The sequence below is a fragment of the Pongo abelii genome, chromosome X, assembly GCF_028885655.2.
Source record: "Pongo abelii isolate AG06213 chromosome X, NHGRI_mPonAbe1-v2.0_pri, whole genome shotgun sequence".
NCBI lineage: Eukaryota > Metazoa > Chordata > Mammalia > Primates > Hominidae > Pongo > Pongo abelii.
In genome coordinates this window covers 36,504,877-36,522,038 of record NC_072008.2, presented here as the reverse complement: position 1 = coordinate 36,522,038, position 17,162 = coordinate 36,504,877, and the positions used below count along the sequence as shown (strand labels likewise).

Here is a 17,162-nt window from a genome sequence, read left to right as displayed (position 1 = left end):
GTCTTCTCTTCCATGAAATTCTCCATAACATCTAGATAGTAATATTCTTAAGCAATCAGATCATAGAGTATTTTTGTCATCTAATACTTTCATCTAATACTAACAAATATTTTCTTCGCTGTAAAACTTCCTCCACTGGTAGGGATTTTTGTTTTCTGCTTGGTGATTGGTTCCTCGAGGGCCAGATATGTGACTCATTTATCTTTATGTTTTTCCAGTGCCTAAGCTGCCACTTAATAAGAATATGTTGAATGATTAAATAACTCAATATTGCTGGAAAAAAAAAACACAGCAGGTCTTATAACCATTAGAAATAATTGCCAAAGTACTCATTTCTGAGCCCAGCTGTTCCATTCATTAGTTTCAAGGTTTGGCTAAAATCAGTTGCCAACACTGATACGTTCCTGATAATTCCTTTGGGTTTCATTAGAATAAGAACTTACTAAATGCTCTCATTATGCTCATGGATCATGTCCCCACAAAGTAAAATGTGTGATGAATATAAAGTTTTATCATTCATGTGGTTCCAAACGGGTTATTTTATAATATATGTATCCGATTGCTTACAAAGAGCAGCTCATGGAGGCTTTTTAAATAGACGAGTCTATCATTATTTTAAAGCCAGTTTAACAATGCTTACTATTTCATACTTTACTACTCACTTAAGAAGAGAAAATGTATTATTTGGAGAGATATTAGCTGACGTGAATCTGAGGAGGAGTATCAGTTAATAGTATAAGCTAGGTCATGCTGCAATAACACACAACCTCATGTATCAATGGATTAGCACAATAGTTTATTTCTTGCTAATGCTACATGTCTATCAAGGTGGAGGGTACACTCAGGGATCCTTGGTGAAGAAGGCTCCTTTCTTCTTTATTTTTATTTTTTGAAATAGGGTCTCACTCTGTCACCTACGCTGGAGTGCAGCGGCGCAATCTCATCTCACTGCAACGTCTGCCACCCAGGCATAAATGATTCTCATGCCTCAGCCTACCAAGTAGCTGAGATGACTACCAGTAGTGGCACCCGCCACTATGTCCAGCTAATTTTTGTATTTTTAGTAGAGACAGGGTTTTACCATGTTGCCCAGGCTGGTCTTGAACTCCTGAGCTCAAGTGATCTGTCCACCTCAGCCTCCCAAAGTGCTGTGATTACAGGCGTGAGCCAGCATGCCTGACCAGGAGGCTCCCTTCTATATGTGTTTCAATGATAGCTGTGGCAGGAGAAGGGAACACGAAAAATTTCTCACTGGTTCTTAAAGCTACCATTTGGAAATAACATACAGCACTTCTCCTCACATACCACTGGCCAAATAGGCTATATGTTGACACATAAATTCCACACTGGTGGAGAAGTGCAATATTACCATGAGCCTAAGTACAGGAAAACAGGAACATTTGAGAAAACCTCTTTAAAAAATCCAGTTTATTTATGGAGTTTTTAAAAAACATTTTCTTGTTTTACTTGCTACCATGCTGATTAAACATAGAGATTATACTAGAATTTTATTGAGACAATATAATGATTATTATATGGTGGATTGCATAAGAAAATTAATCATAGAGGCATTAGTATCGACTTTCATTCTGGTCATGATTTAAAATACATGTTATTAAATTTCAGTTTGTATATGGAAATCTCTTCAAGACAAACAATAAAAAGCTTTTAAAAGTAATGTGTAACATTACTAAGTATTATTTTATTAAGACATACTTAAAGATAGAAATGCCTCATTATGCCAAAGAAGCCAGATTGATGAAATATTAGATCATTTTGTGCCACTTGCGGATAAAAGTCTTTGTGTCCCTTCATGGTGGAGACTTGGCTAATTACCCCAATAATCATTTTCCTTTTCTCCTCATTGACAAAACCCTAATTTTATTTAGATGTGTATGGAGAAAGGAGGTTTCTCAGTCTTTCTTCCAGCTAGGTTTGGTCATTTAATTAAAATCTGGCCAATGGGCTACAAACAGAAGTGCTGTGTGGTATTTCTGGCAACTTTCCCTAATAGAAAAAGGGCACACTCTTATCCTTGTGCATCTTCCTTTCCATTGCCTAAGAAGTGGATTTGATTGTCGGAGCTCTGGATAGTTTAATCAGTCCCTCAGAAACTGAATACAGATTTTCGTGCTATATGATCTAGAGTCTGGAGGTGTTATACAGGAAGCCGGCAGAATTCCAGATGAAGGAGCCATAGTAACTTCTTTTTTTTAGAACTGTCAGAAAAACAACCTTTTGTGTGAACTTAAGACTACTTTATCTCAAGTCAACATATGGATTTGGGCCTCAGCCATCATCTCATGCTAGTCCCTAAATGATAAACCAAGAGCTTGCATTAATTGACAAGCCCTCTTCCTTGAGAAACTTTGTGGCTTTTGCCTTTATAAGAATTGCCCTTGCCTTTGATTTAGGAGACAGTCTTCACAGGGGTACACATGAGTAAATCCCCAGTATTTTAAATGTATGGCTCTGAGTTATTCTTGGAGAGTTAATCTGCATGAGCCTGACTGCTTTATTTGGGATCAATGTTCTCTCTGACCCAACACTCAATGTCTCAGCATCTTTAAGTTTTTTTTGGCTGTTGTTTTGTTTTGTTTTTCATCACAGAAAGGCTTGAGAGAAGAAGTAAGGAAATATAGCATTATAAATAAAATGTATGACACTAATTAGAAAGAATGATCAATAATGCTTGGGACCATGACAGACACACTTCTTAAGCTATATTTCATGCTGAATTGGTAATTATTTGGGATGAGTACTACCAAGGTTTCCTTTCCTGGAAAAATTAAATTGTAAATGCTTTTATAATTGTTTGCTCTATTTTCTTTTTGATTTGGGGAGCATACCACAAAAAAGATAACCTTACCTGTAGCTTTAGATTCCATGGCTTCAATAACCCCAGAACTCTGGATCTAATCAAACCCATTCCAGAGTATTATATAAAGAAAAACATGATAAATTTGAGATGCAGAAATCATATTTTGTTTTCTAAATCCTGAAAGTATACTCAATTTTTCTGTTCATTACACTGATTCAATTTTGAGTTATTTATACTCACAGATACCTACAGTGTTACTTCAAGATCTGACTCTAATTTACCATATACTATAAATTTTACACAATTAATGTGAAGAAGTTATTTGAAGTCCATTCAGGCAAAATCTACAATCACAAAGCAACCACTTAATCAAGAAGAATCAAGGGACTGAAAAGATAAAAATCTAGGAGAACTGTTTACAGAAGTGTTTTTAGCAATACTTCAGTAAAACTTGAATTTCACATCTACAAAGAAATTAACATAAAATACCTACAATCCTCTTATTCTTTTGGTATCTTTAATGCTACCTTATAGCTCAATACATCAATTCATATTTTATTGTTCACTAAAGCAAAATGTGAAAGCAAGACTTCAAAAGCCCTAGGTAAGCATGACATTGGCATTCAATAAAATAAATTCAGTGAGACAAAAATGGTTTCTTCTTTAATAACTTTTCTCACAGAATAACCATTGAAGGAATCAAACATCTCATAATAGATGCAACTCATATAATCTCCCAAAAGTGTTAAGTTAAATACAAGTCACTTTTTAAAAAAAAAAAAAAAAAAAAAAAAACTATACTCATTTTAATCTTAGCAAGATCTGTACAAGCACTTTAACGGTTTCTAATGACACTGGGAATTCCTGTCATCTAAATTGTCAAATTCTTGCCCCTTGATATATTTTTGGATCTAAAAGGATGATATTGATGCTGTCAAGCACTATACAAAGACAAACAAGGGTATGAAATAAACTAAAAACATAGAAGTAATGGTCAACATAGGCATGCATTTCATTAATAGACATCTACATTATTTTCTCTTTACTTAACTTTCTTTAACCTTGATAACATTGTTTTTAATTGTACTTAATTTTATATAGTGATTCTATAGTGTAAAACAAAGGAGCAACATAAAACAATCAATTTTTTAAAAATCCTGTTTCTGTATTCAGCAAATTTCTTTATAAACTAAATATAGCCCTCATAAAGTAGGTAGAATAAGTTTAAATACTGTCAATCCTCATCATCCACGAATTCCATATTTGCAAATCCACCTGCTTCCTAAAATGTATTTGCAACCCCAAAATCAATACTCGTGGTGCTTTCATGGTGTTAAAGGACATGCACAGAGTGGTGAAAAGTTCTCGTCACCGGTTGCACCAATTCGCAGCTGAGGTCAAACAAGGTGACAAAGGGGCCTTCTTATTTTGATCCTTATAAAAGTATAGAGATGACAAGAGGTAGAGACAATAGTGGGCAGTGCAGAGTAATGCAAGACACTCAGGCCTAGTGGACAGGGTTTGAATACCTTCTCTGATGCCTTTTATTGGGGCAGTGTCAGGAAAGTCATCTGATACTTCTGAACTTTGTTTTCATTTGGTAAAAAAAAAAGAAAATAGAGTCTTCCATGATCGGTTATTTTTAGAGTTTACTATTGTAATCTGTATGATTATATGTGTTTCTTCTTGGAATAATGGCTCAGTATGCAGAAACATAATATGTGTAGCAATTTTATAGAACATAACTACCACAAATAATGAAAATCGACTATATTTAATTAAGTTCAGATTTATTCAATTTGTATGCACATGAATCTAGTAACATATATATTTGGATACGAGTGTGAATTAGGTAAATTAAACATTTTGAATAAATGAAAACTATTTTGTAATTATATAACTAGTTTCCTTGACTACTTACTTCTCAAAACTTTTTCTCAGATACTTATGAGTACAAAATATAGACACTTACTCATGTTTCGGGTATTGCCTGGATTCAGTTAACTTTGTTGGCGAAGAGACAAATGTTGAGGATTCCACCAAAATGACACTGGAATAAATGAAGAAATAATTATTTTTAATTGATTGCAACAAAATTCAGATAACCACAAAACATTCTTGTTTTATTTTTTCCTATCATTCACAAAATATCCTTAGAATCAGAATAAACTACAGTTTAAAAAATCCATGTGCTTTCATTCTGCAACTCAGAAGATATATGTTAGAAAGAAGGGAAAGATCAGGAATGGAAATATGTGAAACATAGTATCTTTTTTATATGGAATGGCAGCACTGAATTCTCATAGCAAGGACATTTAGAAGACAAGTGACTGGTCAAATTATATTCCAGAAACAAAGAGGAAATGTCACACTGGTCTTACACATCACCAGAGCTGTACACGTTTCATAATTTCTAAACCTATTTCCGTAAAAGAAAAATGTTTCTTTCAGGAGTGGACATGAGATGTGGGTAGCTAGTCAATCAGTATGTTAATAATTATGTCATCTTCTGAAATCACACAGCAATGGAAAGTCTTCCTATATGACAATGCTTATATATTCAAGAAATAGTTATAGAGACGCATTTGTTTCTTACTTGTAGGGCATGAGGTTCTGGAAACACAAACATTTTTGCCTCAGGCTGCTCACATCATAGGGTAGGAATAGCATACAAATGATGCCCTAGCAGTATATTAAAGATGTCATGAAAATTCATGTCACGAATGGCTAATTCTACCTTCAGAAGTGAACAGATTGTGTCAAATATTGTTAAGAATAAAATATCCAAACCTGATTTATCAAAGGAAACCCCTTTTACTATGTAACAGTTATTGAGATCCCAAAATCCTAGCTTTTTGAGAAAAACTAGGCTAGTAATAAATTAATCGAAAGTTTTAGTCTTGAAACACACACACACACACACACAAACACACACACCTCTGCATGTATATATAAACTAAAACACAATATTTTCCTACATCCTAAAATTTATTATTTTTCTTATTCTATTTTTTCTTTAGTCAAATTTTTATTTTTTATTTTATTATTTTTAAAACTTTCAACTTTTAATTTAGATGCAGAGAGTTCACGTGCAGGGTTGGTACGTGGGTATATTGCATGATGCTGAGGTTTGGGGTATAATTGATCTCATTACCCAGATAGTGAGCATAGTACCCAATAGGTAGTATTGCAGTCCTTGCCCCTCCATCCCTCTGCCCTCTAGTAGTTGCCAGTGTCTATTGTTCCCATCTTTATGTCCATGTGTACCCAATGTTTGGCTCCCACTTATAAATAAGGACATGTGGTAATTGGTTTTTAGTTTCTGCATCAATTCTCTTAGGATGATGGCCTCCAGCTGCTTTCATGTTGTTGCAAAGAACACGATCTCCTTCATTTTTATGGCTGCAGAGTATTCCATGGTGCATATGTACCATGTTTTCTTTATCCAATCCACCATTGATGGGCACCTAGGTTGATTCCATGTCTTTCTCACTGTGACTAGTGCTGCAATGAACATACGAGTGCATGTGTATTTCTGGTAGAATGATTTGTTTATCTTTGGGTATATACCCACTATTGGGATTGCTGGACCAAATGGTAACTCTATTTTAAGTTCTTTGAGAAATCTCCAAACTGCTTTCCACAGTGGCTGAACTAATGCCAACATCAGATTCTGTACTATTGTTTTAAATTGATATTTCTGATGCTTTCATATAAGAACTATAAAGAATTATGTGAATATTAAATAGTAAAAAATTTTAAACAGAAAAAATTAAATATAGTAAAATGTAAACTGTGAACTTTGTGAAATATCTGTCAGACTACCAGATTCACCTATATTATTATTAAGTCACAATTAGGCAAATACATAAAGAAGAATTCCTCTCCAGAGAGTAATTTACATTTAAAGTCAGCTACTAAATTCTAAATTCTCATCTAAATTTCATAAAATTATGAGGCAGAAGAATATTCCAACATTTATTTATATTTCTATAAATCCAAGGTAACTAATTGGAGAAATTTATTTTGCTGATAATCTGTTCTGGCTAAAAAGTAGTCACAAGGATCATATAATTTGACACACAAATAAAATGACTAGCCCAACATAATAAATATCATATTTTTATACACTGTACATATACCATTTTGAGACAAAATAGCAATCTACATGTGTCTGAATCATCCCTGCTTAAATACAAAGAACATGTTTTCTTAAAATATATAGAAATATTAACTGTAAAAATGCAATATGAACTACCTGTTAAAAGAAAAAAATAATCCTACTTGATAACTGCAGTTTCTAAATCAGCAGCTCTCACACTTCAATCTGCATAATAATTACTTAAAGTTTGTTCAAAATGCAGATTTCCAAAGTTCTACCTACATGAATTCTAAGCAGGTCTGGAATGGGTTCCAGAAGTCTTTATTTAAAACAAGTTCTTAAGATGCTTTTAATATAGTTTGCCCATTTATTTAATTTTTTTATTTTTATTTTTTTAGATGGAGTCTCACTCTGTCGCCCAGGCTGGAGTGCAACGGTACGACCTCGGCTCACTGCAACCTCAGCCTCCCAGGTTCACGTGATTCTTCCACCTCAGCCTCCCAAGTAGCTGGGATTACAGGTGCATGCCACCATGCCCGGCTAATTTTTTTTGAATTTTTGTAGAGACTGAGTTTCACCATGTTGGCCAGGCTGGTCTTGAACTCCTGACCTCGTGATCCGTCCGCCTTGGCCTCCCAAAGTGCTGGGATTACAGGCATGAGCCACCAAGCCTGGCCTCACCCATTTATTAAACTTTGAAACCTGCTGACCTAGAACAACATGATTCTAATATTAATGTAAAAACAAATCTTCTGGAGATGTTATTAAATGCAGATTCTGACTCAATTGGATTGAAGTGGGCCTGAAATTTTGTCTTTCTAGCAAGCTCCCAGGTGATGTTGGTGCTACTGATCCAAGGATAACACTTTGAGAAGCAAGAGCCTAAGCTAAAACATAAAATATTTTTCAAATTACAAAACTAGATAACCAATGAAAGAAAGGCAGAGAATAACAGTGTTAGAACCACCATACATTTATCCCTCTATATAAGCAACAAAAACCACTGGTAAGAGTTGTGAAAATTAACTTTTTCAGAACAGTGGTAAATACAGAGAGGCATGCAACAATCTCAGGAGTAGTGTTCATCCAAGAAAAATGCCAAACTTTGGTAAGATCAGTGGAGTTTGTTGCATTGGAACTTGTGTGTTGTAACTCCCATCCTCCTTTTGACAGCTCTGCAGCAGCCTTGCACCCAAGGAAGTTGTAAAACTCTGTAGCTTACAACCTGAAGAAGGGAAAGACTGAGATTGGACTTCTTCAAAAAAGTCTTATTCCTGAGCACTGTTTTTATCTAACCTGTCTTGCTGCTTCCTGGAAAACTTCAAGCCTTAATTTGTAATGTATTTGTCTTTATTTGACCTGACTTAAGGGAGAACACCTGCCACACCAGGACGTTTGCTGAAATCAATCCACAGCAATTATGTGTGAGATTGCTGCAGCAGCTGGGTCAAACAAAAGCCTGATGAAACATGAGAGGAACATATGGGGGAAAAGATGCCCATGTGTTGGATTAAACTAACTTGCCTGATCCCCAAAATATGTCAAAGATCTTTAATCCTGCATATGAGATACAATGATGTGTCACCAAATAGACAACATCAATTAAATAGATAGAAATGATACAAAAGAACCAATTAGAAATTCTAGAATTGAAAAATAACATCCCTGAAACTCAAAATTACTAGAGGGGCTCAACAGCAGGTTTGGTATGGCAAAAGAAAAAAAGAAGCAGTGCATTTAAAAATACGTCAATTGATATTATTCATTTTGAGGAACAGGAAGAAAAAATAATAAAGAAAAACCAACAGAGCTCCAGATGCCTGTGGGACACCAACATAAGTCTAATGAGAATTTCCAAAAGACAAGAGAGAGAGAAAGAGGTAAAAAAAAAATTAAAAATAAAGAATGAATACTTCTAAAATTTGATGAAAAACATTAATTTCCACATCCAAGAAGCACAAAGAACACTTTGTGGGATAAACGTAAGGCAATCCACATATAGATAATAATAATCAAACAGTGGAAAGGCTAAGATATAGACAATCTTGTAAGTAGCAATACAAAATTGACTCAGTGCCTACAGTGGCTCCTTAATATGATTAACACCTGACTTTCCATCTGAAATGCTAGAAGATAGAAGACAATAGGATTACATATTCAGTACACTGCAAGAAATAGAGTTGATGAAGTACAATGTATACAGAAAAAACTCTCCTTCAAAAAAATTTTAAAAAAAAGAAAAGAAGAAAACAAAAAAACTGTCCTTCAAAAATGAAGGAGAAAAGATATTCTAAAGTAAAGAAAAACTAAAACAATCCATTACTATCAGAACTGTGGCACAAGAAATATTTCAGCTGAGATAAAAGGACACAAGAAATTAATCAAAACCACATGAGATAATAAAAGGCATGAAGAAAGGTGACTACACTGGTAAATATATATTTAAAAACAAGCTATAAATTTTCATTTTCTTTGCAACTCTTTATATTTGCCTTTCTCATTTAAAATAACCAAGTACGGTGGCTGGTGCCTGTAATCCCAGCTCTCAGGGAGGCAGAGGCAGGAGGATAGCTTGAGCCCAGGAGTTCGAGACCTGCCTGGGCAATACAGCGAGACCCTGTTCTCCACAAAAACGAAGAAAAAGAAAAAGACAAAAAAAATAAGCATAAAATAAGCAGGAGTAGGACAATAAACATAAAACTGCTTTATGGGCTTATAATGCATTAAGATGAAATTGGTATAATAACACTAGGGAAAGGCCAGGAAAAAGAGATACATTGCAGATATAAAGTTTCTGAGTTATATTGAAATTCAGTTGGTATTAATCTGAGTTACATTGTTTTACATTAGATGCTGATTGTAATCCTCAGGGTAACTATTAAGAAAACACCTTATATAAAAATTAATTCAAGATGGATTAAAGACTTAAACGTTAGACCTAAAACCATAAAAACCCTAGAAGAAAACCTAGGCACTACCATTCAGGACATAGGCATGAGCAAGGACTTCATGTCTAAAACACCAAAAGCAATGGCAACAAAAGCCAAAATTGACAAATGGGATCTAATTAAACTCAAGAGCTTCTGCACAGCAAAAGAAACTACCATCAGAGTGAACTGGCAACCTACAAAATGGGAGAAAATTTTTGCAACTTACTCATCTGACAAAGGGCTAATATCCAGAATCTACAATGAACTCAAACAAATTTACAAGAAAAAAACAAACAACCCCATCAAAAAGTGGGCAAAGGATATGAACAGACACTTCTCAAAAGAAGACATTTATGCAGCCGAAAGACACATGAAAAAATGCTCATCATCACTGGCCATCAGAGAAATGCAAATCAAAACCACAATGAGATACCATCTCACACCACTTAGAATGGCGATCATTCAAAAGCCAGGAAACAACAGGTGCTGGAGAGGATGTGGAGAAATAGGAACATTTTTACACTGTTGGTGGGACTGGAAACTAGTTCAACCCTTGCGGAAGTCAGGGTGGCGATTCCTCAGGGATCTAGAACTAGAAATACCATTTGACCCAGCCATCCCATTACTGGGTATATACCCAAAGGACTATAAATCATGCTGCTATAAAGACACATGCACATGTATGTTTATTGCGGCACTATTCACAATAGCAAAGACTTGGAACCAACCCAAATGTCCAGCAATGATAGACTGGATTAAGAAAATGTGGCACATATACACCATGGAATACTATGCAGCCATAAAAAATGATGAGTTCACGTCCTTTGTAGGGACATGGATGAAATTGGAAATCATCATTCTCAGTAAACTATCGCAAGGACAAAAAACCAAACACCACATGTTCTCACTCATAGATGGGAATTGAACAATGAGAACACATGGACACAGGAAGGGGAACATCACACTCTGGGGACAGTTGTGGGGTGGGGGGAGGGGGGAGGGATAGCATTAGGAGATATACCTAATGCTAAATGACGAGTTAATGGGTGCAGCACACCAGCATGGCACATGTATACATATGTAACTAACCTGCACATTGTGCACATGTACCCTAAAACTTAAAGTATAATAATAATAATAATAAAAATAAATAAAAAAAGAAAACAATTAGAAAATCATGAAGTAAAAGGAACTAAAAGGAATTAAAATGGTATACAAAATGACTATTAAAAAACTCAGGCAGTAACAGATAAATAGATGAACAAAGACATTAGTCATATATAAAGGAAATATAAAAGTGACAGGTATAAAATCTACTAGATTTTATATTACAGATTGAGTTAAATTTAACAGACTAAACACTTCAATCAAACAGGAAAGATTGACAAGATGGGTAAAAGAAAAGAGACAAACTTTGGATTCAAAAACACAAACCAATTGGGATTAAAAAGATTTAAAAAGGAATACCATGAAAATAGTAATAAGAAAGGAGCTGGAGTGGCTATCTTAATAACAGATAAAATAATATTTAAGACAAACATTAAGCCTGACACCATGAGAGATCCTTGGACTCTCACCCCAAGCAAATGAGTAAAAACAAAACAAACAAACAAAGAAACCCAAAAAAACACTTTGAAATTCTCTGGAGATGGTTCTAAGGGCATACAGCAAATTAAGAAAAATCTTTAAACAAAATAAACTAAAATATAATGAGAAAACCAGGAGTCTGTGATATTTGAACCAAGAACTCTATCTCCTTCTTCCTTTCAAGCTCAACAAAAAAGAAACTTTGTTTCAGACTGTTTTTGCCAAGAACATAGGGCTCTTCCGTCCACTGGCTCCCATTTGGAGGCCTATGTTTCTGGGAGGCATGGGACATCAACATTTTCACCTCAGTACGTGTTGCTAAGGCTAGGTTCTGGGCAAGTGCAGTTGAGAGACCGTGAGAAGCTCCTTTCTTCTACCCAGCACCCACTCATGGACTGAAGCTCTCACATGAGTGTGGCACTGCTGAAAATACTGAAACCCCAACTGCCTTTGCCCAGTTTGTAAGGTGGTAGTTCCACACTGGGAGAAGCAAGTCAAAAAATCCTGAGGCTATTTTGCCCCCTTGCCCACCGAGCACTCAGCTCCTAAAATGGAGGGTTTGCTGAAGAAAAAGTGCACCACTGTCCCCACCCCTAGCTCTAGAGTCATGGATCAGATATTTTCCCTGAGGAGAGAAGCGGGCTTTAAAATGAATAGCTCTGTTAATCGCTTCCCAAAGTACTGATTTCATTTTCAATAATGTGTGGAGAATTCAAGCGAAAGTGTGCTCTCAGAAACAGTGTCAGTTACGGTGAAATACAATTGGATGGAGATTGGTAGATCAACAAAGATGCAAGCTAAACTACAGGCCTGTTAGTTTGCTGGAGAGAACTGGTGAAGGAGACTGCTAGAAGTCCTCCTGGAGTCAGAAAATATCTTAAACAATGATTTATAGAACTGCTTTTTCAAAGAGGTCTGAAGTTGACTGAATTAGCTTGAAGAGTAACTTATCCACCCCCACTCCACGCAGGGAATTTAACAGAAGGGTGTGGTCAGGAAAACACACAGGGAGCCCTGCCAAAACCACTGTAATCCCAGGGTAATTGTGGGCATGCCAAAGACGGTGGCCTTTGACAAGCAACATCAGAGCCTTAACACTATCTGTGTGTAGGTTTGAGCAGAGGGAGATAGACATCACCAAAATAACCTAGCCAGTCAGTAAAAAAATTGGAAGTGCAAATAATATTAGCAAGCCTGGGGCAGATAGAACCCGTATCTAGAATTGGCATAATATATTGTCTACAATGTCTACTCTATTTCATAAACATTATGAAACACACACACACAAAAAGAAGAAAAGTAACAGACAGTAGAAACTGCCTGTTAGAGTAACTCAGGTATCAGATTGAACAGAAATCAAATTTAAAATAGCCATTATAAATATCTTCAAAGAAATAAAGGAAACTATAATTAAAGAAGTAAAGGAAAGCATGATGACAATGTGGCATCAAATAGAGAATATCAACAAAGAAATTGAAATTACAAAAAAAGAAACAAATGGAAATTTTGGAGATGGAAGCCACAATAAGAGAGATAAAAATTCAGTCGAGGGCTTAATAGTAGATTTGAACTGGGGGAAGAAAGAACTAACAAACTTGAAGATTGGTAGAGATTACACATTCTGAAGAACAGAGAAAAAAATGAAAAAAAGTAAATAGAATCTGACGTTTGTATGGTAGGCACACCATTAAGAACAACATGTGGGCAATGAAATTACCTGAATAAAAAAAGGAGAGAGGAAAAAGAAGAGAAAAAATGTTCGAAAAATAAAGTGGGTGAGATGAAAGCTGGATCAGGTTACAGAAATTATTCTATATGGTAGCACCAATCCATGCGAACAAATGAAGAGAAATGGAAATAATAAATAGGAAGGTTAAAATATAAAAACTATAGATATATACTTGCTGTTTGTTATGGGCTGAATTTTGTCCCCTCCAACTTCATATTTTGAAGCCCTAACCCTGGTATCTCCAAATGTGACTGTATTTGGAGAAAGAGCCTTTAAATAGATAATTAAGTTAAAGCCCTCAGTGTGGGTCCTAATCCAATCTAAATTATGTCCTTATAAGAAGAAGGAAATTTGAAAACACAAAGAGATATCAGGGATATACATTCACAGAAAAAAGACCAAATGAGAACACAACTATCTGTAGGCCAAGGAGAAAAGTTTCAGGAGAAAGAAAAAATGATGGTGTTTTAATCTTGGACTTCTAACTGCCAGAACTCTAAGAACATAAATTTCTGTAGTTTATTCCATCTGATCTGTGGTGTTTTGTTATGGAAACCCTAGTAAACCAATACTCTTTCTCCCAGCTTTCTCAAAGTCATACAAATTATATAAAATAATAATTATAGCAATATATTGTTGGGTATGTAAATATTGATGTAGTATGTATGACAATAACACCAGGAAAAGAATGGAAAGGGAATAGAGCTATATAAGAGTAACACTTTGTGAATCTTACTGGAATTAAGTTAGTATATATCTGAAGCTGATTATGATAAGTAAAAATGTCTATGGTAAACTCTGGTGCAATCATTAAGAAAACAAATTCAAAAATATATTGAAAAAGCCTTTAAAAATTAAAATCCTGCATTGAAAAATATTCACTATTATTAAAAAAAGAAGTCATGGACTAATAGAGAAACAAACAAAAAGACATACAATATAGCAAACTAAATGGAAATTGGCAAAATAAAATCAACTGTGTCAATAATAACAAATTTGTGAATTGATTAAATAATGCAATCAAAAGCAGTGATTAATATACACATACAATAGAATATTATTCTGACTAAAAAAAGAGAAAGTCTTGCATCTGTAACAAAGTGGATGAACCTGGAGGATATTATGCTAAGTGAAATAAGTCAGTCACAGAATTATAAATATGCATAATTCCATTGATACAAAGTATTTATACTAGTCAAACTCATAGAAGCGAAGAAGGCCATCATGACTGACAGTAGCTGTGGGTTTAGGGAAATGGAGAGTTGCTGTTCAATGGGTATAAAGTTTCAATTATACTATTAGATGAATAAGTTCTAGACATCCACTATAAAATATAGTGCCAATAGCTAACAATATCATGCACTTCAAAATGTAAGAGGGTAGATATCATGCTAAGTGTTTTTACCAAAAAACAAACAAACCAACCAACCAGAAAACCAAAGGGACACAAGAGAACTTTGGGAGGTGTTGGAAATTTCTGTTCCTTTGATTATGGTAATAGTATCATGGGTGTTTGCACATGTCTAAACTCATCAAAATGTACCCAGTAAATACCTGCAGTTCTTTCATATAAATGTTATCTTAATGAAGCCGTTAAACCAAACAAAACCCCCAAATCTGACAATACGCTATATAAAGGAGACATACTTTAGATTGAAAGATAAAAAATAGATTGAAAGTAAAAGGATGAAAAATTATATATCATACATACAACCACAAGAATGTTGAAGTAACTATACTAATACAAGACATGATAGAATATGAAACAAAAATTGTAACTATAGATAGAGACATTTTATATGAACTATCAGGAAGATAAAATTACTATAAATATATATTCACTGAATTTTAGAGCACCAAAAGACAGAAAGTAAAACTGACATAAGTGAAGGGAGAAATCAACAGATCAACATTAATAGATAGTAAAATACTGCCCTTTTAATTATGAATAGAAAAATTTAGGCAGAAAATCTACAAGAAAATATGTCTTATACAATACTATAAACCAACTAAAATTAAGAGACACCTATAGAACACTTTACTCAACAACAGCAAAATATAGATTCTTCTTATGAGCATTCCGCAGTATGGACCTCATGATACGCCATAAAACAAATCTTCATAAATTTAAAATGATTTAAATAATACAAAGTATGCTCTCTAACTTAAATGGAATAAAATTAGTGACAGAAAAGTTGAAAATTAACAAACATGGGGAAATTAAACAACATACTCCGAAATAACTGGTGGGTTAGCAAGAAATAAAAAAGAAATTAAAAATAATTTAAGATTACTGGGCATGGTGGCTCATGCCTGTAATCCCAGCACTTTGGGAGGCCAAGGTGGGTGGATCACCTGAGGTCAAGAGTTCGAGACCAGCCTGGCCAATATGGTGAAACCCCGTCTCTACTACAAATACAAAAATTTGCTGGGTGTGGTGGTAGGCACCTGTAATCCCAGCTACTCGGGAGGCTGAGGCAAGAGAATCACTTGAACCTGGGAGGCAGAGGTTGCAGTGAGCCGAGATCACGCCACTGCACTTCAGCCTGGGGACAAGAACATAACTCTGTCTCAAAAGTAATAATAAAAATTTAAGATTAATGAAGATAAAAATAACTTATTCCAAAACATATGAGATGAAGCTCAAGCAGTCCTTAGAGAGAAATATGTAGATAAAAATGCCTATATGAAAAAAAATCTCATAATAATAACCTAAATTTTCACCTTAAGAAGTGAGAAAAAAAAGAGACATCTAAACACAAAGCAAATAGAAGGAAATAAGTAATATCTAAAAAAGTTAGCACAGAAATAAAATAGAGGATAGTAAAACAATAGAGAACATCAAGGAAAGCAGAAGGAATTTTTTTAAAAGATCAATGAAATGACAAATTATTACCTAGACTGATCAAGAATATAAACGAGAAGAATTAAGTTACTAAAATAAGGGATAGAAGGAGGAACATCACTATTTGCCTTTCAGAAATTAAAAAAGGATTAAAAGGGAATACTCTGAAAGCCTCTGTGCCAACAAATTAGATAACTTAGAAGAAATGCAGAAATTTCTGGAATAAAATAAACTAGCAAAACTGATTTGAGAAGAAACAGAAAATCTGAACAGGCTCATAACAAAGAGATGGAATTAGTAATGATATAAACTTCCACAAAGCAAAGCTCAGAACCAGATGGCTTCACTTGTGAATTATATCAAACATTCAAATAACTAATACCAGTCCTTCACAAACTATTCCAAACAATAGAATAGAAGGTAACATTTCAGAAATAATTCTATAAGGTTAATATTAATCATACAAAAACAGACAAATCACTGAAAAAGGCAATTACACTATTAAATATTATAATTATACAGGCAAAGTCCTCAATAAAATACTGTACTAGCAAACTAAATCTTATCAAATATAAAATAAAAAAATAGCATTATAGAGCATGAAATAGTGGTGTTCTGCAAAAGAAGAATTAGAGAATCACCAGTCTGGGAGCAAGGCATCGGAATTAACAACCTGGTCAGCTAATTCTATCTCTGTTAAATATAGACTGGATTGCCTTATTTGTTCAAAGTAATGTGAAATTTTGATAAAACATGATCAATTCTTGTCACTTATGCATACAATATTGGGGAATATATGGGGATATTTTTATTTTATTTTAAAGTATGCTTAATATGAGACTGCTAATAATAACCAAGTCAATCATTTATTAAGTGTAATATTAAAAACTGGGTCACTTGTTATATTGGTTATAACTTAAAAATAGTTTCTATATTAGTTAATTGGTCAAATTCCTTTTTATTCAATCTATTTTATTATGTTAAAATTTCAAACTTAATATATGCCTCTTACACAATATTGGTTTTACACATTTTGAAATTGGTTTTATATTTTTTAGTTTATTTGTCCATTGCCTAACTCTGAGGGACATATTCATATAAGGAAGGATATAGTTAAAATCACTTGATTAACAATTTTGCTTCCTATC

The 17,162-nt window shown here is 34.2% G+C and overlaps 1 protein-coding gene across 1 annotated transcript in view; it reads right to left on the bottom strand.

Annotated features, from left to right (window-relative positions):
• Positions 1–17,162, bottom strand: part of CFAP47 (cilia and flagella associated protein 47) — a 466,299-nt gene that overhangs the window by 197,423 nt on the left and 251,714 nt on the right. The window contains exon 40 of the mRNA XM_024240715.2: positions 4,794–4,871. Within this exon, the coding sequence (XP_024096483.2) occupies positions 4,794–4,871 (78 nt within the window). The remainder of the gene's footprint in view (positions 1–4,793; positions 4,872–17,162) is intronic.